The sequence below is a fragment of the Gobio gobio genome, assembly GCF_949357685.1.
Source record: "Gobio gobio genome assembly, chromosome: 1".
In the NCBI taxonomy this organism is placed as follows: domain Eukaryota; kingdom Metazoa; phylum Chordata; class Actinopteri; order Cypriniformes; family Gobionidae; genus Gobio; species Gobio gobio.
The window spans coordinates 69221892-69249252 of NC_137097.1; the positions used below are offsets into that span (position 1 = coordinate 69221892).

At 37.6% G+C, this 27361-nt stretch overlaps 1 protein-coding gene and 1 long non-coding RNA gene across 2 annotated transcripts in view; one reads left to right on the forward strand and one right to left on the reverse strand.

The window, feature by feature from the left end:
• On the forward strand, positions 1-18987 carry dnajb1a (DnaJ heat shock protein family (Hsp40) member B1a). Its single transcript, XM_079840768.1, has 3 exons — positions 1-826; positions 5980-6536; positions 17530-18987. Exons 1-3 carry the CDS (start codon positions 616-618, stop codon positions 17758-17760), a joined length of 999 nt encoding a protein of 332 aa, XP_079696894.1. The 5' UTR covers positions 1-615; the 3' UTR covers positions 17761-18987.
• The window catches only part of LOC307141010, a 34062-nt gene continuing 16561 nt past the window's right edge, over positions 9861-27361 (reverse strand). The window contains exons 2-5 of the long non-coding RNA XR_013818311.1: positions 26995-27070; positions 16702-17659; positions 12923-14299; positions 9861-10541 (exon numbers count right to left, since the gene is read on the reverse strand). This is a non-coding gene — a long non-coding RNA (uncharacterized lncRNA). The remainder of the gene's footprint in view (positions 10542-12922; positions 14300-16701; positions 17660-26994; positions 27071-27361) is intronic.

Below are 27361 nucleotides of genomic sequence, written 5' to 3' on the forward strand. Positions count from 1 at the left end.
GAGAGAGAGAGAGAGAGAGAGAATCCGAGCGGTTCCAAAATATGATAGCTCCTCCAGGGACTGTTTTGTGGGTTAGCTAAGTGAATTGTTTCACTGGATAGATCAAATGAATAGCCTTATATGTAATTTATATTGGCGAGACAGTATTTACTGTAAACTCTAGACCTCTTTCCATTAAATCTGACCATTCGTCGAGTTCAGCGAACCCTCCTCTCCGCACGGGGCGCTCGTTCAGTCGCAGCGGCAGAATCTGTCCAGAGCGCCGCCGAGCAAGTCGTTTTCTCGGACTTTCTGCGGACGGCGACGTTGACAACTTCAATAGAGTGTGTGTTAGCCGGGATCACTCTGTGATATTAAAGTTTTACATCGATCAAAGTTAGGACAGTCTCGGGAAAATGGTGACCTATTTCGGGGACGCGGCAGCGGCGGTGTGCGATAAATGAGGATTTGGATAAATAACTTGCAGACAGTTTAATGAACTCCATCCGCGCGCTTCATGTTCGGTAGGACAGGAGGAGGATCATTTCAAATCAGTCAAATCTTTCAGTATTTGGAGGATCTCTACATATGGACACAGGCAGTTGAGTGATAGCGGAGTTTTAGTTGAGTGTTGTGATGGGTAAAGATTATTACCGGGTCCTGGGCATTGAGAAGGGCGCCACTGATGAGGAGATCAAGAAAGCCTACAGAAAACAAGCTCTGCGATTTCATCCCGACAAGAACAAAGCGGCCGGAGCAGAAGATAAATTCAAAGAGATCGCCGAGGCTTATGATGTCCTGAGCGATGCCAAGAAGAAAGACATCTATGACAGATATGGAGAGGATGGTAAGAGCTGTCATTGTCCCACTATAGATTGATAGGTGTATATATAGACAGAGATAAGTCCTTACAAAGTACTGTTGTCATTTTAGATATTAGTGTTTTGGTGCTTTGATATATTTGTACTGAATTTTTTTTTACCGTGGTATTTATCCCAAAGCGGTACCATGGCATGGATAGAAAGATAGACATACATAGACAGATGATAGACAGATAGATAGACAGACAGAAGGATAGATAGACAGACAGAAGGGTAGATAGATAGACAGACAAACATATAAGGATAGATGATAGATAGAAGGATAGATAGACAGATAGCTAGATAGACAGACAGAGTGAAAGACATACATAGACAGATGATAGATAGACAGATGGAAAGATAGATAGCTAGATAGACAGACAGAGAGAATGATAGACAGATAGATAGACAGATGGAAAGATAGATAGCTAGATAGACAGAGAGAATGATAGATAGACAGAGAGAATGATAGATAGACAGACACACAGAAGGATAGATGGACAGACAGATATAGCTAGATAGACAGACAGAGAGAATGATAGACAGATAGATAGACAGATGGAAAGATAGATAGCTAGATAGACAGAGAGAATGATAGATAGACAGACACACAGAAGGATAGATAGACAGAGTGAAAGACATACATAGACAGATGGAAAGATAGATAGCTAGATAGAAGGATAGATAGATAGACAGACAGAAGGATAGATAGACAGAAGGGTAGATAGATAGACAGACAGATAGAAGGCTAGATGGATAGATAGAAGGATAGATAGACAGATAGATAGCTAGATATACAGACAGAGTGAAGGATAGATAGAGTAGATAGACAGAAAGAAAGATAGCTAGATAGACGGACATACATAGAGAAGGATAAATAGATAGACAGACAGAAGGATAGATAGATAGACATACAGAAAGATAGATAGAAAGATAGATAGCTAGATAGACAGACAGACAGACAGACATAGAGAAAGATAGATAGATATATAGATAGACAGACAGACAGAAGGATAGATAGACAGACAGAGAGAAGGATAGATAGATAGACAGACAGACATAGAGAAGGATAGATAAATAGATAGATCGACAGAAGGATAGATAGATAGACAGACAGACAGACAGAAGGATAGATAGATAGACAGACAGACAGAAGGATAGATAGACAGACAGACAGAGATAGATTGATTGATAGATAGATATATAGATAGATTGATTGATTGATAGATAGACAGACAGACAGACATAGAGAAGGATAGATAGATAGACAGACAGACAGAAGGATAGCTATATAGATAGACAGACAGAAGGATAGACAGACAGACAGACATACATAGATAAGGATAGATAGATAGATAGATAGATAGATAGATAGATAGATAGATAGATAGATAGATAGATAGATAGATAGATAGATAGACAGATAGACAGACAGACAGACAGAAAGATAGATAGCTAGACATAGATAAGGATAGATAGATAGACAGACAGAAGGTGAGATAGATAGATGGATAGACAGAAGGATAGATAGATAGACAGACAGACAGAAGGATAGATAGACAGACAGACATAGAGATAGATTGATTGATTGATTGATTGATTGATAGATAGACAGACAGACAAGGATAGATATAGATAGACAGAGAGAAGGATAGACAGATAGACAGACAGACAGACAGATAGATAGCTAGATAGACAGACATAGAGAAGGATAGACAGATAGATAGACAGAAGGATAGATAGACAGAAGGATAGATAGATAGATAGACAGACAGAATGATAGTTATACAGACAGACAGATAGATGGATAGATAGACAGACAGATAGATAGATAGATAGATAGACAGACAGAAGAATAGATAGATAGACAGAAGAATAGCTAGATAGACAGACATAGAGAAGGATGGACAGATAGATAGACAGAAGGATAGATAGATAGATAGACAGACAGAATGATAGTTATACAGACAGACAGATAGAAGGATAGATAGACAGACAGATAGAAGGATAGATAGATAGATAGACAGACAGACAGAATGATAGTTATACAGACAGACAGATAGAAGGATAGATAGACAGACAGATAGAAGGATAGATAGATAGATAGACAGACAGAATGATAGTTATACAGACAGACAGATAGAAGGATAGATAGACAGACAGATAGAAGGATAGATAGATAGATAGACAGACAGAATGATAGTTATACAGACAGACAGATAGAAGGATAGATAGACAGACAGATAGAAGGATAGATAGATAGATAGACAGACAGAATGATAGTTATACAGACAGACAGATAGATGGATAGATAGACAGACAGATAGAAGGATAGATAGATAGACAGACAGAAGAATAGATAGATAGACAGAAGGATAGATAGATAGACAGACAGACAGACAGAAGGATAGATCTAGAAAGAAAGGAAGTAGGGCAGCACGATATGTGATACCTTTTTAAATATACATTATTAAATGTGTTTAAAATCAATTTAAATAATATTTTAAAATATTTAAAACTGAAAATGATGTAACCAATATATGTGTTTCACATTCTCTCTGGGAAAAGAAGGCATCACTGCAACTTCTGAAAGTGACCAGCAGTGTTTCAGCTTTAACAGACAACAATAACAAGTCATTTTAACATCAGTGTAAACAAGCAAAAACATTGATTGTCAATATTTAAATACAAACAACTCAACGTGGTAACATATAAGCCTAAAATGGAGATATGATAGATGCTGAATATGCGATACAATAATGCTTTAAGTGTGTGAAATAAATGTCAATTATATTTGAAATAGTGCTGTCAATCGATTAAAAAAACCCAAATTAATCGCACATTTTAATGAATTTTTGTTCAATTTTATATTATTTATATTAATATCTTTATATTGTAATAATTTCACAGTTAGACAGTTTATTGGAAATACTTGTTGTAAGGGTTTATGAATGAAGGCTAGTATCACTTATACTAATGTCTTGATGACAATTATTCTTTTTAAACATTAATGATAGACGTTCAGCATTACAGTATAATCAAAAGCTATATCAATTTCAACATTTATTAGGCTTTAAAAAAAAGCGACGTTTATTTGAAAACAATCTTCACATAAACCCATTATAATAAATGTCATATTTACCTGTGGCCTTCATACCGGTCTAACAGGCTGGACATATTTATATGGTCTCGACATTCAGACCAAAACATCTGTCACTCACTGTCCGTCAAAAATATATATATATATATTTTTTGTAAATATGATTTATTCTTATTCAATATTCTCACCAGTGTTCAATCAGCTTTGACATATTTTAATCTGCATATTGGGGATATTTTTACTAGGGCTGGACCAGAATATTAGTTCAGTGGGTTGATATTTGATTTTCAATTTTGGGATTCGAATATTCTGTGTTTTTTATCTTTTCTTCCCCCGCACACCTGCCCTTCGAATCGGTTCTTCTTGCGCTTGAATATGTTTACACTATAAAATCTGGAAAAACTCTTTTTATTTTCATTACAATTATCTTATATCTTAGCCACAGTGTTAATTTTGACAGCACATTTTGATTTAGTTTTAGTCATAGTCTTTTGAGGTGTTCATTTTTTGGGTGTTCATATACCAAGTACCAAGAAAGTCACCAAGTTTCGGACCATTCCGATGAAGCTACGATTTGTAAAAATGTTTTAATAAAATGCAAGATCCACTATAGTGGTAAAAATATGCAATTGCGTGATAAAAATGCTCAATGTGTCCACCGTTTGGCACTGATCTCATTTAAAAAATTGCTTTCATGAGGCCTAGGCTTGACTCTAAAATGAAATACAGCTTTAATAAAAAAAAATATATATATATATACACATTTTTTATTATATTCAATGGGAAAAAATTGATCATAATTATTGCATAAATATGAATTATAAATCATAAAATTATCTCAAAACACCAAAAAAGAAAAGAAAAAATATTATTGAACAAAAATATATTTAATTGATCTTAATCCCGCCCTCCGGGTCATTTTTGACCCGAAGGTCCTGAGTGTGACCCATAAATGAAGAACCCAGAGGGTTAATAAATAAAATAAAAAAACAACAACAATAAAAAGCCATTCTTTAAAATTCGGATCATGTCCTGTCTGAGAGGCGGCTGGGATTACTTCACTTCTAGCGCCTAATTACATTTAGTTACATTACACACGTATGTAATAGTCATGTGTCCAGACTAAAACTCGGACTTTTCCAATCTTTTAGAGTATTAAAATCATGCATATCGCAAGCCATTGCTACATTTCAATATATCGTGCAGCCCTACTTTTGGCCAATTTTACTTTGAACTGATGTCACACACTTTGGTTCTTTGTAGGGCTGTCAAAAGATTAATCGCTATTAATCGCATCCAAAATAAAAGTTTGTGTTTACATAATATATGTGTGTGTGTACTCTGTTAATTATTATTTATATATAAATACACACACAAACATGTATATATTTAAAAAAAATATATTTTATATATAAAACATTTATATTTATATTAGGGCTGTCAAAAGATTAATGGCGATTAATCGCATTCAAAATAAAAGTTTGTGTTCACATAATATATGTGTGTGTGTACTCTGTTAATTATTATTTATATATAAATACACACACAAGCATGTATATATTTAAGAAACAAATATTATTTTTATATATAAAACATTTATATTTATATATATTATAGATTATATAAATGATAATTAACAGAGTACACACACATATATTATGTAAACACAAACTTTTATTTTGGATGCGATTAATCGCGATTAATCTTTTGACAGCCCTAGTTCTTTGTTTAAAGTATATCAGGGGCCTTAAGTGTTGCATGTGTGGACTAAGTGAGCCCCCTCAGTAGTGCATACAGTCTCTGATGACCTTTGGTGACGGTTTGAGTTTTCTCTGAATGCTGCAAACACAGGAGCATGTAGTGTGGAATCGGCGAGGGACTTTATGAAACCTGCTCTGACCTCCAGATTAAGAGTTCAAACTGTACAGTGTGACTGGATCATTCCTGTGAGCTGGTTCTGCTCTTTCTATATATGCCGTTTCTTACATTTCCCTCAATGTCGACTTGCTGTTTTCCACAATTTCTTTTTTCTCCCCGCAGGGCTCAAAGGACATGCCGGAGGCGGCACCAACGGCCCTAGCTATACTTTTCACGGCGATCCTCACGCCATGTTTGCCGAGTTCTTTGGTGGCCGTAGTCCGTTTGATCAGTTCTTTGCATCCGCTGGCGATGATATGGACATTGACGACCCCTTTGCGGCCTTCGGAATGGGAGGAATGGGCGGTTTTCCCAGATCCTTCAAGTCCCGGGCAGGCGGTGCGCACAGGGCCCGAGAAAAGAAGAAGGATCCGCCAGTAGTGCACGAGCTCAAGGTGAGCCTGGAAGAAGTGTTCTCCGGTTGCACCAAGAAGATGAAGATCTCTCGCAAGAGGCTGAACCCGGACGGCTGCACCATGCGCAGCGAAGACAAGATCCTCACCGTGGACATCAAACGGGGCTGGAAGGAGGGGACCAAGATCACCTTTCCCAAAGAGGGAGACGAGACGCCGACCAACATTCCCGCCGACATCGTGTTTGTGGTTAAGGACAAGATTCACCCTGTTTTTCGGAGGGATGGCTCTGACGTTATCTACCCGGCAAAGATATCCCTCCGAGAGGTGAGTGTCTAGTGTCTGCTGCTGAGATAAAGTTTCTCAACTTCCAGTAATATACACCTGTGGACTTCTGGTAAGCTTATCAGAAGCTGATCACAGTAGAAAGATTTATTAACCCATCTTTTAAAAGCAGAATTATTTACTAGAATTTCTTTGAGTAAATAATTATGTAAAGCTTAAGTAAAAAAAAAAAAAAAAAGTGTGCTTGCGACTAGGGCTGTGCAATATGGACAGAATAATCATATTGCGATTTTTTTTTTTTTTTTAAATGAATATTGCAATTGCGATTTTTGGCAATTGTTTTTGCTTTTTCAAACATGCCAGTGCACAAGAAGTGCATAACATAACATTTCACAATCAAATAACATAGTATTAACAGCTTGATAAACAAAACTGTAATAAACTGTCTTTAAAGCTACACGGTGTAACTTTTTTAGTTTATTCTTAGCTAAAAACACTTAGTTCTTAAAATATATGTGCTCATTAATGTATATTTACTTCTTTCAAGTAATAAAGTATTCTTGTAAGTTTATAATATGCCATTGAAAATACATACGGGTGAGGGGTTCGAATGCGGGTCGCCATGTTGCCCCTCCATCTTGAAAGTACATTAGCCAAAGAGGGACATACCCGTAAATTCAAGCTTCGCCTTTGGCGTTTTAACACTCGATGGCACCGTGTCGAATGTGGACGAGGTCGAACTGGAAGCCATGTTAATCTTGGACTAAATCGGCCACCGTAGGAGTTAAAACGAAATCGGAATTGAGAGGAACAGAAACTAATATTCACTGGATGGTCATATACAAGTTCACCACTAGATGGGGGAAATATCACACAGTGTAGCTTTAAAATAGACAACATAAAATAAATTAAGGTTAACTAACCTAAATTCCAGTCATAACAATCAATAAACTTCAAAACGGTTACATTTATATGCGGCTCCATCGTTCTTCTGGACCACATTTCTGTGGGTTGTGGTGTAGTAAATGTGTTTTTATTCACTAGTAACATTTGTTTCATAAAAACAAATAAATACAGTGCATTGATTCTAAAATTAAATTAATTTTGACAGCATTAAAGTTCTGAATATAATTGAAATATGTTGCTTTGGAATGATATTCATTGTGAAATGTGATAAATCTTAAATGAATTATTCGTTATGCAAAAAGAAACTGAACGTGAAATAAATATTTCTCCAGATAATTTTCTAAAGTTTGCTTTGGCATTAGTGGCAATATAAAAGCGAATTATTCAAGGGTGTAGTTTTGGTACAGTGGTCATTTCCCTTCAGAGATGCATTAATAGAATTCAGTCCTACTGTAATTCATATAGACTGATTTCCCTCAGCCATCGCTTGTAAAACCTCTCGGTTTCTTCCCGTAAAGAAACCTGCACTGCATGCTGTGTCTGCGTGAGACTGTTGCTTACTTTCTACTTCAATAAGTCAAACTAACTTTACTTAACATTATTTTTATTTTTTTACTATAGCATGATATCGGGCTTCAGCCATGTTGCGCTGATAATCGGTCTTTTCAGTTAGCATGGGAACTTATAACGCTTATAAAAGCTCCGAACGCATGACGCATATAATTCATTATTTAGCCTAATTCACTCGCCACCGTATTTGTTACGCTGTGTCCGCTCCGCAAGCTCTGATTGGTTAACATCTTAAACATGCGCACAAGAATGTTGTGGTATTCTGAATTAAAATATAAATAAATAAATAAAATCGCAGCCTTATGCGTTTTAGAAATCGCATGTAGTCAAATCGCGATTGTTTTGCGATTAAATGAGTTTGTTTTTTTGTTGTAGGGCTAACAATTTGGCCCAAAAAATATTATTTATCAATGATTATAATATTTATAATATTATTTTCATCATTAAATAAGAATATTAAACTAAATAAATATTACAATTATAATATTTCACTGTCAAATAAAAAATATTGAGCATTTAAGGAAAATAATACAATAGTAATTTTATGTTATGCTCTATGTATAAATGCTATATTATTTTTACTATTTCTCTCAAAAATGATGATTGTGTTGGTAAGTACTCCGTGTATCCTAAAAATCTTTTTTACAACACCGGCAAAGATCGTTTACACTCATCTTCTACTTCTTCTTCTACAACTATGCGTCGCTTAACACATCACTTACTCCATTGCTCTGATTGGTTGTTGGTCTATCCAATTGAGTGCGGAGGCATTTTCTTTCCTGGTTCGGTTGAAACACACCCCATAATCACAGCATCAGACTCATATTATGACCAGAATCTGAGTATGACGACGTCAGGCTAGAGGAAAACTGCAGGGAGATTTAAAAGCTTCTCTTTTTTCCACCAGGCCGCTGGCGCCCTCTGCAGACATTTATTATAATACATAATGTACAGAAGATGATTGTCTATATTATGTAATTTAACAGTGTTGTTCTATCCCAGGGGTTTTCAAACTTGCCAAGGTCCCCCAAATATGATGAACCTTTTATGAGGGACCCCCTTCCTAAAATACATCTATATATTTTTATATAAAAATACATTTAAACTGTTAGATAAATAGTAAGTGTGACATTATAAATACAACATATTGTTTCCAAACTTAAATTGGCTATACTTAATGTGGACGTATAAACCTGAAGAAGAACATTTTGTAAATGAAAAATGATTTGCATAAACAATAAATGTATGTAAGTAAGCAGCTCACGTCCTGCGTTAAGATTACTGCCCAAGATAAAGAGGACTATAGTGAGAGAAACTCACTAGAAAGATACAAAGCAAACACATACAATTCTGGAAAGTATGTATACGGCAAGAAAGGAGAGAAACAATTAGAAATGAAACAGTTAGAAATGTTTGATAGACGTTAACCATTTTTCCCCAGTTTGAAAACCCCTGTTCTATACAACCATATGAGTACTTGATTTTGATACATTATTTTAATCAAATGTTATTGCCTCAATGTTATTATATATGTATTTTAAGTCATTTTAATGGCTATTGTTTGCTTAGGTCTACTTTTATTACCACAAAAAAATATCCAATTACTTGATTAATTGTCAAAATAATCGACCGATTATTACCAAGTGCAACATATTTCCCAGATCTCAAAAGTAGGGACGAAATCTGCTTTCCACATCTGTAAAATGAGTCTTTTTGCAAGCCTCATACAGAGTGAAATGGCCTGTGTTTGATACTTGCAGCAAAAAGCATTCCCTGCTCCTAAAAGTCCAATGCAAGGCTCAGGCTCCAGGTTAATAGAATGTGCTTCAGAAAGAAATTGAAATACATATTTTACAACATGACCATAAAGAATGAAACGGGGTGCCTTCTGATACTTTACACGTATTATTACAGAGTGGAGAAATCGTGGGATACATTTTATGAAGGTTTGATTTAGAAAAATGAAGCCTATGAGTTACCTTGAGCTGAATCAAACTGTGTCTAACATTCACAGAACATGCATGTACATTTCTCAAGCACTCATGCCACATGGTTTCATGAATATTAAGGGTGTACTCACACTAGGCACGGTTGCCTTGTACCTTGCGTCATTCACGATGCAACGTTTTGTTTTGAAGAAGACAGAAAGTAAAGCGCTTTCGCTAATAGTCGACTGCCTAATAGATTTATCATTTATGCCGTGTATCGATTTTCACTTTGATGAGCACTGCACGTATCAGAAGATTATTACGGAGGCAGCTGACTTTGATAGAGGAATTTGCAGCTTTACTCACAAAACTACAATTCATGCATGGTCCTGGTTCTCACCTTAGTGATTATAAGGTGAGAACCGTGACCGTTATAAACCTAAAATATACTTTGATAACACTCGAAAAGTGTATCCAAGTAGTAATAGTTTGGTGTTTGCTGCCATAATTTTGACAGTAGCGCACAGTGGTTTCGTGCTCTGGCACGTAGGCCTGTCGCAATTAGGGAAGAAACGGTATGGAAATTTCACATCACGATTATAGTGACCCAAATTATCACGGTTATCAATATAATCACGGTTTTCTTCAAATGAGATGAGAGTGTTCAAAAAGAACAGATGCACACACTGAAAACATTTCAACATTTGAAAATCAACAAACAACAAATAAATCAAGCAGCTCAATGCACTTTTTTAAGCTAGGTTTTGTGGGATAACCTTATAATGGCCGTCGTCAATAGCAACGCATAACGCATAAATAATAATAATTTGGTGTAAATATAATCTCTTATATATTCTCTGTAAATATATTCAAGCAATATTCTCATCAGTGTTCTATCAGACACATTTAAATCTAGCATATTTTGTGTACGAGCCCAAACAGTATCCTAGTGAAATAATGCACATCCATATTTTCATATGATTTGACAGTTTATTTTATTAAATATCAAAAAGGTGTGCATATAGGCCTACCTGACACCTAGATGAACACTTTACAGCTGGTTTTATGACTAAAAGTCATTTTCTTTAAATGCTATTGAAGTTAGAAACGTGTCTTCAAATCTTGTATGGTAACTTTAGAGACGGTCCCTAAATTGGCGAATCTCGAACGTCAAGCCGACTTTACTCCAGTCATATCAGATGGTCTGTGGTTCTGCTGTGTTTGTTTGAAACTATTTTCACTGCTGAAATAGAACAAAAACAGTCAATCACTGTATGATGAATGAATCTCGCGTACATCGCACATTTTGAGCGCAGATTTCAGTGAGAGCTCGCTCTGAACAAAACTCCGGCTAATCTGAACGCCTCTGATTATTAGAAACACGTGTGGTTGGTTATAATGAGCAACGCGATTATAACAGATGGCTTTTGAGAAGACTATAATAAGTTCAACCGCCAAAGAGGCTAGTGTGAGTGGCAGTAATACCAGACGTAGTTTTGGTATTGAAGTCAAAGTCCACTTGCCTTGTGTTCGCAGATGTGAAGTGTTTCCCCTATAGCGACTCTCTTCTGGCATGTTCTGCAGACAGGGCGACCATCTTCGATTAAGTTTCCCTCAGGACTTTTGTAAAAGCCAAACTATGACAACGCCTCAGATTTGGTCCTTTTAGAGGGCTGAACAATCCCCCGAGTGTTGTCACTGCCTTCTGCCATTTCTTCTCATTCAAAAACTGCGCTGCACCAGACTGACGCTGACTGGACAAGATTTACCGCCAGTTTTCAAAATCGTGATAATCACGCACGGTTTTAATGATAATTTTTTTTTTTAATTACTAACAGTCAGTACATTTTATCTTGGTTTATTGTGAAACCGGTAATCGTTTCATCCCTAGTCGCAATAATCAATATATCGCACAATATATGTACATGACCTCAATAATTTTTTTGTGATGAGATATATCGGCCATTATGGGTACATGATAATGAATGTCACCAACATTTTACTCGATTGTGCTGTCATCTTGTATGTTTTCCGTAACGGAGGCGAAAGTGGTTCTCGGGCAGTTTCTTCATACACCGAGCGGTTATCGACAGGTGAAAAAAAGCCGCCATTTGAGGCGTTACAGTGTTTTCCTTACAACTACTGTCAGTTTGGAAGAATAAGCCCAAATGGACTTGATTTCAAAGTGTTAAAGGTCCCATGGCATGAAATTTTCATTTTATGAGGTATTTCAACATTAATATGAGTTCCCCTAGCCTGAATATTGTCCCCAAGTGGATAGAAATGTTGATCGGTGTAAACCCGAGTTCTGGCTGTCTTTCTCTGCCTTTGAGAAAATGACAGGCCAGACGAGCCAATCCTGAAGTCTCCTGGTTTGACGTCCAAGCAGGAACGGTTTCCTCCCTTTCCTCCACCCAGAGAATCTGGCACGCCCATGCAAACGCTCGAGAGATCATGGGTTGTGAACGAGTGAATGCTGGCAGTTTCTCAGTGTTTGGATGTACAAATGAAAACAGAAGTCTTTTTTCAGTTCCTTCTGATCTGTGATCAGTGATTTCTTATGTGTAGCTTATTATTTATTATTTGTGGACACGCAGCGGCTTCTCTCTCTCCTGACAGAACGGTGTTTTCTATCTTGTGAGTCAGTGTTTTTGTACGTCCTCGCCGCATCTATCTGTTCTTAAATGTGCATACAGTCGGGAGTTTCTGCTCAACATCGGAGATAAACCTCACGCACGCCGAAGCTCGGCCTTCAACATCCCCGACCCCCAGTACTGCATCTGGCCCACAGCGGAGGCACCAAACGCGGTGTGAGATTAAGCAGACGGGGGGTAAGCGCGAGGGTATCTGGGCTAGGCTAGCCAGCTTTCCCCACAATAAACTGGATTACATTCTATTACTGCTGTTGTGTCTTTGTTTGCGCTGTGTAAGTTACTCAATGCGCGTCACAATGCGCGTTTTGATATGATTGGAACATATCTAGAAATAATGCTTTAATCAAACTTACTAACTCGTTCATCTCGCTGTAATGGTAACTTACATTGCATGTGTTACAAAGTTGGTAGAATAATGATGAAGAGGACTCGGCGTGACTGGGACTCGTGTTTATTCAGAACTCTCAGATACAAACACAATAAACTTGCCCTGACTGACAGCGCTCTCACAACTCAGTAGTTACTATAAATAACTTTGTTAGCAATCGCTCAGTCTCCGTGATGTCCGGTTCGCGAACGAATCATTCTTTTGAATCGGTTCTTTTTAGTGAACCGAACCAGTTCACCAAATCGGACTGAATCGTTCTAAACGGTTCGCGTCTCGAGTCAGCGCTGATCCATAATTTACTAAAGTTACTAACTTTCTGACATGAGTGACAGCCCCTCCGACTAGAAATAAACGAATAACCTGAAGTATATTCTAGTAACTACAACAGTTCACCCTGAACTGAGACGTGCTGAGAACTGATGAGAAGTGAACACAGGTCCATCCGTCTCTCTGGCAGCAGCTCGTGCCTGCTCGTGCGTCGTAGACCTCGTTAAACCACGCCCCCTCCGCTCATTTCAAATGCAAAGATGTCAGCCAATCACAACAGTGGGCGTTTTTACTGAAGTCTCACAGCAGACACGCCTCTTGAAACAGGGCAGTCAGCCACAGGGCAAACAGCAGTATAGACAAAATGCCTTTTATTTCTAAATTATGACATTTTATGATGTAAAAATCATACTAACAATATAAGTACACCTCAGGAAACACTATAAAATAATAGAAAAATGCCATGCCATGGGACCTTTAAAGCCGTTTCACAAGGGAAAATGTTTATTTACTATTCATAATTTTTTTTATTTAGAATTTATTTTTTACCCTTCATTTCCATGATCTAAAGAATTAAAAGGTTGTCATTTGAAAGTGTATAGGTCTACTATTATGCTGTTATATTAGGATTATATTAGGGATGCAACAATACAGTTAGTCCATGGTTCAATACATACCTCGGTTTTTAACCACGGTTTTCGGTTCGGTTTTTTGTAAAAATAAAACACTACATAGACTTCACTATAAAATATACACTGATTAAAGCTACTGTATTACTTTTTCAGTCAAGAGCAGATTTTCTTATTGTCTTTTGTTGTTGTATTAACATTAAAGGGATAGTTTGTTCAAAAATGAAAATTCTGTCATCGAGAAATAAATACAGGTTTGGAACAATATTAGAGTGAGTAAATAATGACAATTTTAGAGGTGAACTGTCCCTTTAAGGACCTCATGTTCACTACAGGCTGTGCTGTTGTCAATTTAAGACCTGCGTGCATCTAATATACAGACACGCGCGATTTTACTTTCACTTTAGACATATCCAACTGTGTTTATGTTAACCATGTGTGTATTTGACAGTATTAGTTAGGGCTGGACCAGAATATTCGAATATTCGAATATTCGTTCGATGGGTTGGTATTCGATTTTCAAATTTGTGATTCGAATATTCGTTGTTGTTGTTTTTTTCGTGAACACCTGGCATCCCGCTCAAAACGGCTCTCATTCGCGCTTGCATATGTTTACACTATAAAATCACTATAAAATACAATAGGCTACTTTTTTTCAATTATCTTATAGCCAAGCCATTTTAATAGCCTCGTTATACTTAATAAATATATTTGCTTCTTCTTAGTGATCAGTGCACCAGAGCGCACAACTGCTCAAGCTTATGTGGCAGAAGCCATGTCTGAGCTTGCATTTTGGGTTAAACTGCGTTCGTTTGACATTGTGGAAAATAGAATATAATCAAAATGTATTATTCTTTTTATACGTTAGGGATGTGACGGTGAAAAAATTTTCCCTCAGTGTTTCCCTCAATGCTGTGCTTGTGCGCTGAGCGGCTGAACGCATGCAGCTCTGCGCCGCGTTTACTTTCGGTTTGCCAATTCAGGGGCGGGTTGCTTGAATTGTGGGTTCATTAGCTATTATTCTATAATGAAAAACATAGCAACAAAACAGTACACTGACAAACTCCCTTAAGTAGGCGCTTTTACATCGCTTTAAAACCAAATATTCCGCGATCATCTTGTAATTTAGCTCCTCGCTCTCGTGTAGAATATGATCTGACTGCTGCTGCTGATGTGCTGAGACGGCCGTTAGTTTGGCTCGAGTGGCACGTTCAGTTTTTTAATTGTAGTTAGTCTTAGACCCTAGCCCGGCCGTGTCCTACAGCTTACCAAAACTATCGGCCCGAGTCCCGTGATTTTTTATTTTTATCCTCCCTATTAGGCCTACACATCGTTGCAGCCATTAAAATAGTTCAGTTTTGTTTTTAATGTCAAAGTAGTTATATTTTGTTTCGTTTCTTTATTAAGTTAATTTAGAAAAATGTTTAAAGCATTTTTTTGTTTGTTAAATTAAAGTTTTAGTTGTTTTAAAGTAATGACCAAGCGGACAGCAGCTGACAGTGAGTTAACCGCATGTTGGATCAATTTAGCCTCTCAAATCAACACTGGACTTGTCTTACTTATAATGAAATCCATAGATATAAAACACTTCAAGCATCACAATGTTGGTTTAAACATTTAGCCTAGGCCTACTATCACCACCACAACAGTAAAAAGGCAATTTTGACATGAGGCTGATGCTGCTCGCAACGGCGCAAATGAAACAAATAAAATGAAGTGACGGGACGTGTTTTTTTAATTAATTAATTAATTTTTTATTTAATTAGTTTTTTTTATTTTAGTGCCATATAGAACCTTTTTTTTGAGTAAACATTCCTCCCTATTACACATTGTTGCAGCCATTAAAATAGTTCAGTTTTGTTTTTAATGTCAAAGTAGTTATATTTCGTTTTGTTTCTTTATTAAGTTAATTTAGAAAAATGTTTAAAGCATTTTTTTGATTGTTAAATTAAAGTTTTCTTTTTTTTAAGTAACGACCAAGCGGACTGAGTGAGTTAACAACACATGTTTGATCAATTTATCCTCTTAAATCAACACTTAACTTGTCTTGCTTATAATACGTTTTTTTTTTTTTGAGGAAACGTGTTCAAAAAGAAATAAATAAAAATTAGGCAGGTTGTCTTAACTTAGCCTACACCTCTCCGCAAAATTAATATAAATCCGATCTTCAATTCTTGCGCTATATGCACATTTAACGGAGTTCATGTCAACGAAAGCAACAGATATGAGCTGCATTATAGGCTATTCATCAGCTCATTTCAAGATCAAAGACCGTAATATCAGAACGAGTGACCTAAGCACTGTAAGAGCATTGAGTCTCATTAATGAAGATGATTGTGTTTTTGAGCATCTAAGAGGTTCGGCAGTTTGCGTGTTGGCTTGCTTTACTCATTTGCGGCGATACTCTAAACACTGTGAGTCGTCTTAACAGTCGTGTTGTCATAGTCTCATGTTGTTTCCACCAGCGCTGCACACCTCATTGTTTCTTTTAATTAATGAATGTCTAAAATATAAAATGAAGGAAAAAGCCCGCGTTTGAGGTATGACGTGAAAATTGGCCCGAAGCCCGGCCCCAGGGGCAGAAATAGGGGCTCTTAGTCTGTTCTATAACTGAACAGAATTATTTTTACTAGCTACTATAATATATCAAAACTGGGACGTAACAGATCTGTGTGTTTTATATCACTAGTTCATTGCCCATTCGCGGAGCATAAAAGCCCTGCCCGCGTGAGGCGCGCCGCTTCTCCAGATTCCAGCCTTTATTAGAGAGAAGGATATGTTAAGCTCCTTCCCTCCGAAGCTTCGAATATTCGATGTTGATCACTACCAAAGCTTCGAGGCTCAAAAAATGGTATTCGGACCAGCCCTAGTATTAGTTCAGTATTCACGTGTTTGACAGGCGTTTAGTGCGCACGCTCTGAGAAGCGCATGTTAAAACCGCGCACTGGCCGGCAAGGCTTTAAAACGCATGCAAATAATGAACGTTCGTGATTATGAATAACTATAGTGTTCCATGAGTATAACTCCACCACTAACGTGTGATGTGAATGTATGTCGCGTTGTTCAGTATATTGGGATGGAGGAAAATGATAGAATTTGCAGAAAATAATTAATTCAATGCAAAACCGAAAAACCGCAATTCACAAGCGCGTGAAGGCCGTACCGAACGGTTCAATATTATATTGAGAATTGTGGCATCCCTAGATTATATATTCAGTGGCATAAAATAGTCTTAAAATGACAATAATATTGTTTATCGCCATTATTTCTGGGACGATATATCGCGAAACAAAAAGTAGTTATCGTGACAGGCCTACTGGAAGGGTTAGCGCGCTCACTGCATGCAAACTCGGGCACGGTTCAGAGTGCCTAGTGTGACTACACCCTAAAACTCATTTCCTCTTCCCAGTCATGTTTTATTTCCTGTGTGTTGTTGTCCACCTTTTCTAGCAATAGTTTGTGACACACCAGCACTCATACCAGGGTATACATTAACAATTCTCTCTAAGGTGGGCCAAAATAATTGTTAGTGATAGCCCTAGAATGAACTATGATAGCATTTATTACTCTCTAGGTTATTGATTTCTACACCTTAACATTTCAGGTTAATGCATTGTAATTAAACGAGGCCAAAAGAAGAGGAACAGGCTGAAGTTAATCTGGTTTCTCTTTGTCTTTCCTCACTCTCTCCAGGCGCTATGCGGCTGCTCCATCAGCGCTCCCACCTTGGACGGCAGAACTGTCACAGTCACATCACGGGATGTCATCAAGCCTGGTATGAAGAAGAGGATAGTGGGAGAAGGACTGCCTCTGTCCAAATGTCCTGAGAAGAGAGGAGACATGGTGCTGGAGTTCTTAGTGAAATTTCCGGACAAGTTGGGACAGAGTGCCCGTGAAGCTCTGGTTCAGATCCTACCGCCTTGATCACTGCGACCCCTGGAGGAGAGACTCCCCCCCGATCACAACATGTGATCGGGCCCTTTTGATTTCATAGACATCATTGCACCTGAAAGCATCAGTGATAAATGTACAAGTAAGCCAAGTTCAGAGCTCCAGCATATTATTTATATCCCCTTACTTGTATCGCAATGCACTTTTACAAAACACTGTGAAATGCTTCCGAAGTAATTTAGTGACTTTCACACATTTTGCAGTACCTAAGAGTAAATGCTCCGTCATCCTCCTGTTTACTTCTTCAGGTTTCTTTCCCCTTGAATCTGTGTTTATTTTCTTTTATTAAAAATTGATTCCAATTTTAGACTCTGAGCAGTAAACATTTCAAGAAACCTTGACCTCTGAACACTATGGTTTTATACGTTTTTAAGGGCCTCAAATCGTAATTTATAAAACTGTGTGTGTGTGAGATTGTGACTGTGGGTGTGAAATCCCAATGGCGGGGCTGCTGGGAGTTTTGGATAGAGTGGACCCAATAGATTCACAATGAGCGTTTTCACTGTGCTTCCAGAGCATGTTAAAGGATTAGTTCACTTCAAAATGAACATTTCCTGATATTTTACTCACCCCCATCTCATCCAAGATGTTCATGTCTTTCTTTCTTCAGTCGAAAAGAAGTTGTGCTGCTCTGCGACGTGGCAAGGATTGTGTAATCACGTCGAACAGGTCACGCTAGACCTAGGCGGAAGTACCGCCCCAAGTGAACGTGCGAGGACTAACGCTGCATTCACACGGGGCTTCAACTTCTGCCACTTGCAACGCGGATAAAGCGCTTTGCAACGTGATTGCGCAATTTTTAAACAAAAATTTTAGGTTAAAAAGTATATTCATTTTTTTTTAAATGGCTGATGGTTTGGCTATTTCTCGTGTGGGATCGTGCAGAGCCTCTGAAGCCCTTCCTTTGAAGCCGCATTGATTTGGACCTTCAACCCGTTGGCTGCCATTTAAGTCTATTATGTGGACAAAAATCCTGGAATGTTTTCCTCAAAAAACTGAATTTCTTTTCGACTGAAGAAAGAAAGACACGAACATCTTGGATGAGATGGGGTGAGTAAAATATCAGGAAATGTTCATTTTGAAGTGAACTAATCCTTTAAGGATATGGGGGGTGTGCGATATATACGTCGTCTACAATAATATCGTAATTGTGAGTTTTAACGAGGTGCAAGCTGACATTGTGGATGTTCCTCACTTTGCAAAAACAAAACAAAAACACGCCTAGAAATTACAAAATTCCACTGTATGAGTAGTAGTCTTTTAGGCTATATATATATATATATATATATATAAATATATACAAATATATACAAAGAGTGCCGTTCCCCCAAATGCAATACAAAATATTGATTTTATACAACAGTGTAACAGACAAACTATTGCCTGTTTTGCTCCATTTCCCCAACAAAAATAGTTAGAAACAAAGCCACAGCAGAACTGTTGTGCATCGCTTATTAACCGTGACTTGCCGCCACCGACTGGCAGCTTTAGTTTCATATTTAAAGTATCTTTTCCATTTTAAAATCACTTCATATTTCAATGTTTTATTTTGAAAACATCAAAACATTATTTATGTTTTTCTGTGCATCAACTGCATTGCAAAGATGGAATTGGTTATTTAATTTGATTGGTAACAGCCCTATAGTGTATTATCAATCTAATTGAATTTATTGATCAAATGTAGTAATAATAAATAATGTATAAGCTACATTTATTTAAGTAAATGTTTTTCAGTCTGGTTCTCATGAGAGAGCACTGGAGATTCGGTTTGGCACATAGCGTGACCCATTACATTTAACTATAAAAATAAAATGATTAATAATTGCATTTTTTAGTTCTTTTCTTAGTAGTTTTTAAAAAAAATAATAAATTTTCATAATACTATTATATTTTAAAATAAAAAATAGGTATTAAATAAAATAGAATTTTATAGCACACTTAAAAATATGATACTTATTTACAATTTAATGTTCCTATTTTATATGAATTTTCAAACCTAAAATCAGCAAGCTTTTATTTTGGTGGGTTACCATGAAGTAAGCCTAAATGTATTAATGCATTCAGCTCAAATGGAAATCTTACACAGTATTACAGTTAGTCGATCTAAAGCGGTAATAGCTGTTAACCATGTCGGTAAGCAAATGAGTGGTCTGAACAAATTGTATTTTTATTTCTGCTGTTTATAAAGGTAAAAATCATTCATTTCTGTCACTACTGTGAACTAATCACGGCACAAAAAATATGAAAAACTACAAAAACTTTAGTAGTCAGCTGTTAAGGTACCAGCAGAAAAACCATATCGACAAAATCCAAGAAAATATCAAGATGTTATTTTTTGTCAATATCGCACACCCCTAGTGCGCTCCAGTTTACCAGTGCTCGACAACATCTTCAAGGGTGAAAGTCCAGTCATTCCAATAAGAATTAAAATGGGAGTTTTGCATTAGGGCAATTTCGCTCATGTTCATGTTGGTTGCGCGTGCATTTACCGCTATTGACAATGGACCTTTTCACTTGAAATTTCATTAATGTGACCGCACCTTTAAAAATAGTCACATTTATGAAATTTGGTGGGCAGAAAGTCAATAGTGTAGTGACGTATGAAGCAAATCTCAGAAAGAGGTTACTTTTAAACCAAGCAGCTTTCTGAAAATCCACCGCCTCCACTTCCATCCACTGTAGAGAAATGAAGCCAAGAACTGACCGTTGACGACATGCACTGATGATATCAATTGGAGCCCGTATCTGCAGTTGTAGGGATCGGGAGGTGGAGCCGCGGTATCAAGGTCCCGCCTAGTCCATTGTCTGATGCACATGGCACACTAATTTGGTTTAGAAGTCATCATCTGATTGGTTGAATTCTACAGGATGTCCGCGAGACGTGTGTGTTGCGTTCTTTAACGGTCCGAGATGCCCAGAGTCAAGCAGTTCTTACTTCTAGACCAGCAATGTTGTGGTGCTACTTAAGAGCCACTGTTCCTGGTTCAGAGCTGGTGCTTTGGGTGTGGAAATACAAAGAACCGATTTGAAATTAGGCTCTGGCTCCGAACCAGCAAACAGCACTGCCTCGGTGTAGATGAGCACAGTAGTTTGTGGCTCCATTGTTGCAGTAAAACGTCTTGAATTAGTAATTTATGGATGCATGCCGGTCTGTATAGGGACTTGACATTTTCACACCCCTAAACATGACGCGGAACAAAACGAACTGTGATTGGTTGCGTTACACGTCAGTCAAACGTCCGTTTGGGCGGTCCTTGACCAATGAAAGCTGCGAAAAAGTCCAGACCTTCTGCCGTCAGTCTGAAGGTCCCACCCATACTCGCGTCTCCCCAGACTCGATCGCAAGCACAGCTGTGAAAAGCGAACGCTTGAACATACATCAGCATAAGAGCGACCTACATCTATTGAAAGTGTTTCGGACATTTTTTAGTCGGCTCTTGTCCCATTCGATCACATGGAGCGGGTGGTGTTTATGACTTATACTGCAGCCAGCCACCAGGGGGCGATCAAAATATTGTGGCTTCAGGATGTGTGTGTGGCACACTTGTGGTCAAGGCAGCGCATTTGCATGACCAACGTGAACCCGTTGCGAAATCTGCGTGGGGAAATCGTTTGCGTTCACGCAATTCCTATTGAAATGTCTAGATTTCGTTCGTGAAAATTGGCTGCGATTCGCACCTTTACTATGCAGAAAACACTCACGTTCTCCTGCTAGGAGTGACCCATGATGGGTTACCGTGATCTTCATGTCACCACTGTGACCTTGAGCACTTCATTGTTCCATTGAAACCATCTCTAATTATTTTTGTTGTGGTATTTGTTTGTTTTAAGGTTTTAAAATGGCTGAATGTAGCATTAATTATCTGATATTCTGGGTATTGGGTGAATTGTTTTTGCGGCTAGCGGTGCAAAAATGACACTTAATTCTACATTTTTATTTGCTAATCGGTATTCATGTGTTATAAATCACACTATAAACACATTAATTACAATTTAAACCACCTGTTGCATGAAAATCATATGCTATCATGGCCCTGGAAACACAGCATGTGTATATTTTTAGAGTCATATATTTATGCCGTTCTTGTAATACACTTGTTGATATGATGTACAGTGATGAGATGGATTTATAGCTCATATTGGATATTTCATCTAAGAACTGCAATTGACACAAGTCATTTTTTTAAAAGAAATGACGGTATTTGTGCCAAGACGAGGACACATATACAGTTTAAAGTACCTCACACATTAAACTTATGAAATATGTTTTAATGTAAAAACATGTTATATTGCTGTTTTTTTAGTGGCATGTCTGACAACCCTTTATCATATGCATAGCGGTTTTTATTTCATGCAATTAAAGGCTTTACTTTATCCATGATCAAGTATTGGAAAATGTATTGTTTTCCTAGTCCTCCTCTGCTCTAAAGTATTTCAAGGTCTCGTTTAGTTTATGAATGTTTATTATAAATGCGCGCTGCAGTTTTGTTGTCTTTCACTTTAAATGCTCGTGCCCTTGAAAGTCTGGTGGATTTTGACCCTTTGATTGTGACTGGTTGTCATTTAGGCTTGTTCAACTCAAGCCGCAACCTCCCCCAGTTTCTCTTGAAGCCAATACAGAAGTGACTTAAACTGCAGTTCATCGACTGGCCACTAGAGACAGAACAGAATCTCATTGAGCCTCATGTTAAAATGGCCAACTTTACAGCAGAATAAAACATGTTTACAGTCTGGAACAAATTGTGGTTTTGGTCTATACGGCTAATTTTGCCCTTCATGACAACTGTGAGGGGGTGAATTTTTTTATAACTCATTCATTTACATTATATAAAGCCTTAAAGTTCTGCATAATTAAGGGCGTGGCCACTGAGTGACAGGTGGATTGCCATTTGTCTGCTGTCTGTTAGTCATCGCGTCACCTCAGCTCCGCCACACGTCCCGCCTCTTTGCCCATTTTCTGTTATTCTGTACCCAAGATGGCGACGGCCAGCTCGTCCCTACTTTACGCTTCAAAACTGCTCTTCAGAATCCTATGGGTGACGCCACAGACACTACGTCCATGTTTTTTTACAGTCTATGGTTGGACCGGAGAAAAAATATGAAAGCATGTTTCCGCCATGGGGTAAATCTATTTAAAAAGATACATTTTTCTCACAATTTCGAGTTATAAAGTCAGAATTTTGAGATATAAACTCACAACTCGTCTGATTTTATAACTCACAATTCTGATCTTTTTTTTTTTTTTTTTAAAGACCTTTGTTGCAAAATATATTCAATAATTTTAGCGATTCTCGTTTGCTTAAATCTACAATATATATATATATATATATATATATATATATATATATATATATATATATATATATATATATATATATATATATATATATATATATATATATATATATATATATATATATATATATAAAAAAAAACACATCAAATAGAAGATCAAATGAGCACAGAATCAGCTGCGCTGCTGCCTGCAATCCCATCACGGATCAGCCAAATTTCCATGTGCATCTTGAAAAGTGGAAATTCAAAGGTGCTCAAAAGTGGGTTTTTCTAAATCATGCAATGAAAATGATGCCCTTCACCCAACCATTGGCAAATCAGGTAACAGGGTCGAAAACGCCCCTCTGTTTATGGCCTTTCCCACTGATCTGGTAACTCCTGTAGAGACCTATACTTGCTTTTTAGCCCCATTGCACCCTATATTTCTTCACTTAAAGGAAAACTCCACTTTTTTTGAAAATAGGCTCATTTTACAACTCCCCTAGAGTTAAATAGTTGAGTTTTACCATTTTTGAATCCATTCAGCCGATCTTTGTATCTGGCGGTAGCACTTTTAGCATAGCTTAGCATAGATCATTGATTCTGATCAGTCCATTAGCATCTCATTCAAAAAATGACCAAAGACACTTTCAATATTTTTCCTATTTAAAACTTGGCTCTTCTACAGTTACATCGTGTGCTAAGACCAACTGAAAATGAAAAGTTGCGATTTTCCACGCCTAGGAACTTTCTCATTCCTGCGTAATAGTCGCAGATCTTCGCGGCAGTACCATGGCTGCAATGATTCGTTGGTATTCTGTGAAACATGGTGGTAGTTACACCTTCGACTTACTATCACAGCCCTTTACAACACACACAACCATGGCTAATCACACAGCTAAATACACAACACAATTTGTCGGCTGCAAGCCTGAAACTTTCTCTGCAACTACACAAACTTAGTGCCGGTCACATTGAAAGTTACCTAGCTGGGGGCTACTTTCAGGCGCTGTAATATCATTGCGCCGCTGCAGCCATGGTACGGCCGCGAAGATCCGCGACTATTACGCAGGAATGAGAAAGTAGTTCCTAGCCATATAGGTGTAGAAAATCGCAACTTTTCATTTTCCGTTGTAACTGTAGAAGAGCCAAGTTTTAAATAGGAAAAATATTGAAAGTGTCTTTGGTCATTTTTTGAATGAGATGCTAATGGACTGATCAGAATCAATGATGTATGCTAAGCTATGCTAAAAGTGCTACCGCCAGATACAAAGATCGGCTGAACGGATTCAAAAACGGTAAAACTCAACTATTCAACTCTAGGGGACTTGTAAAATGAGCCTATTTTCAAAAAAAGTGGAGTTTTCCTTTCAATCCATGGCTACCACCGCTTTTGCTCCAGGATCTGCCCACATGCACCCCAGTGTTGCCAAGTCGGGCTACTGCAACACTGTTGCCGCGGCTGTTTTTCATGTCCGCGGGTTAAAGCGACCCCAATTATGTGATATTTTACCCCGGGATTCGCGAATTTTAGCAGGCAGCCCTACCAAAAAGACACCTATTTTACCCCCCAAACGCGAAACACGATTGGGCTAGTTTTGAGTAGCAATTGGGCGGATTTTGTCGTGAAAACCTGGCAACCCTGGCGCACCCGTTTGATTTGAGGAGTTCAAGAGGCTGTATTTCTGCTGGACAGGTAATCTTTCATTTTGATTATAAATTTTTTCGGTTTATGTTTTCATGAAGCATGTCTCACTAGCACACGTAGCTGCCTAATATAGCTAACATAACATTACTCAGCATAAAGTTACAATGTTATACACTTAGCAAACCATTAGTAGAGATGATAAATACTCAATATGCTTCGCTCAAGTTGATCACTGTCGTGTTGAATTTCGCAAAATGTAACTTTAGATAACAAAATGCATGTGTAGAAGCGCATCCAGGAACTGTTTTTAGAACCAAGTTAGCTTTAGCTACTACCCTCTGTCTAAACTCTTCTACCATGTTCACCGGGAACTTTACCTGCACGTTTATTATTTCGGCCCTTGGTTTGTTTTTATATACTCTACCAATGTTTACTGATGTTTTTATCTTGTATCTGTGTGTGTCGTAGACACTGTGTTGTGTGTGTATTTTAAACTTTACCAGTATCGCTATTCTAGCTTGAGAGTGAGTACTAAAATACATCTTATTTGTTTATATTCATAATGATTAAGTTAGATTTTTTATTACATGTGATTCTGACATGATGTCACTACATGCACTTCTTCTCCGCTCGTCTCAGGTAAATAATGTGTCTTTCAGCTGACGGTCGACGTATCGCGTTCATGTGTTTTGGGGGCGTGGCTTTGGAAAGAGCCCAGAAGGGAGAAGGTGGAGTGAATGGAAATAATGAGCTGTCTTTAAAACAGTCGTGAGAGGTCTACAGACACTCAATTTTCATACTTTCTTTTTCAAAGTACTTACATTTTAAAGGAGCTGTATGTAGGACTGTAGCCAAAACTGGTACTGCAATCACTTTTAAATTACTGTAGAGCGGTGTATCCCCTCTCCCCTGACTCAAGGTTGCCAGATAGGCTGCAGGATCCAGCAGGAACGTAGGCTGCTACACGGAGCTTTCAATGGCAAGTGACAAGGGTTTTTTTCTTTCTGTTAATTATGTTTATGCTTCAAGAGCGATGTTTTGTGAAGTAATTATGAATCGCAAAAATTTACTAATGGCGATTAGCCAAATATAATCGTAAATATGAACGCTCGTATGTGACAGTACATTCCCACATGAAAAAATACTATAGTATATTATAGTAAAATTACAGCAAAGCTAAATAACATTAGCAATGGTCATACAGGTCAACTTGCAGCATGTTTTGTCCACTATATATGCGAAGAACAAATGAGGAATAATTTTTACAGAGGTAACGTTAGGCTACTGTCTCAAATACGTTTTCACATTGCCATAATAGGCGTGCTAATGTTGTTTTCCTCAGCGTCCCAGCATAATGACAGAGAAACGGGCTCTGATAATGCATTACTAATGTTAGCAATGACGACTCGCCTTTTTTATTTACCAAACAATTCCTTAACTTTACCTTTTCAATTCAATGACCCACCTCCTCCATCTGCGCTAACCTAACGTTACTTTGCACGAACATGCATAACTTTGTCCGACTGTCATGAATATTTGAAATGTCCATTTACATTAAGTACAAGTTAGCCAAACATAGATGAACCTTACCTGTTCAGGAGAAAATTAGCAACGTTGGCATCAGTCTTCAAATTATTCTCCGTTTTCAGCCGTCTCCATCTTTCAAAGGCATCTCTTATACAAATCCTTGTTTTATTTCGGACACTGTCACGACGTTTTTCTGATTCATAACGAGGTCGTTTAGGTTTCGTAAAGTTAGACATTGTTTATCCAAAAAAGTTTGTAGCTGCAGCTGTGGTAACTAGAGCAGAGCTGGCAACCCGAATGCAGAAACACTACTGACTTCGTGATTGATAGACAGGTGGAGGGCGGCGCTTCAGGCCAAAACACAACATGTCAACATCAACATCAGTTGAGGGCTGCAACTTCACTTTTAAAATGACAATATCTTGGCCGGACAACCGTTGTCAGTGATATAAGTATTTGAAATTAACATGATTTCTTAATGTCTAGTGACATATCAGGGCTATTTTATGATTAATTGAAATACATTTCTTACATACAGTTCCTTTAATTATGTATTGATATATAAAGAAAGTTTAAACAAATTTGGAAAAAAAAGTTTTTTTTACCTTTAATGTTGATTCCATTAATGAGGTTATCAAATAGTATCAGTCATAATTTGCTCACCCTCATGTAGTCCCAAACCCATGTGACTGTGGAACCCAAAGTAAGTATATGATCCAGTCGAATGGCTTTGGTTGTTTTTGTGTCTCCAGTATTACCTAGCATAGTGAATCTGTATGCGTCTCCATTTCCTTCCACAAGAGGTCGCCACCATCACGAGTAAAGACTCCACATCTACATGAGCAGGAACAAGAGCCAGAGATTTGAACAAATATAATGCCACTCTTTTTTTGTACATTAGCCTATATGATGTCCATCAGATGGTTAAGACTAGATACGTGTAAATAGACTATATAAAATATTCTACATTTGCAGCAATGCATTTTGCACAACTATTTACATTACATAATGTGTTTAATCAACATTACATGAGCACATATAATCTGCTGTTGTAAATATCTTGATCATTCCTCCATCAGCAGTTACCATGAATACAGTGAAATCGTATACCTTTTGAAAACATTT

Coding starts and splice junctions, on each gene's coding strand:
- dnajb1a (XM_079840768.1), top strand. CDS start 616: ATGGGTAAAGATTATTACCGGGTCCTGGGCATTGAGAAGGGCGCCACT. Junction 827..5,979: donor TGACAGATATGGAGAGGATG/GTAAGAGCTGTC, acceptor TTCTCCCCGCAG/GGCTCAAAGGACATGCCGGA. Junction 6,537..17,529: donor CAAAGATATCCCTCCGAGAG/GTGAGTGTCTAG, acceptor CACTCTCTCCAG/GCGCTATGCGGCTGCTCCAT.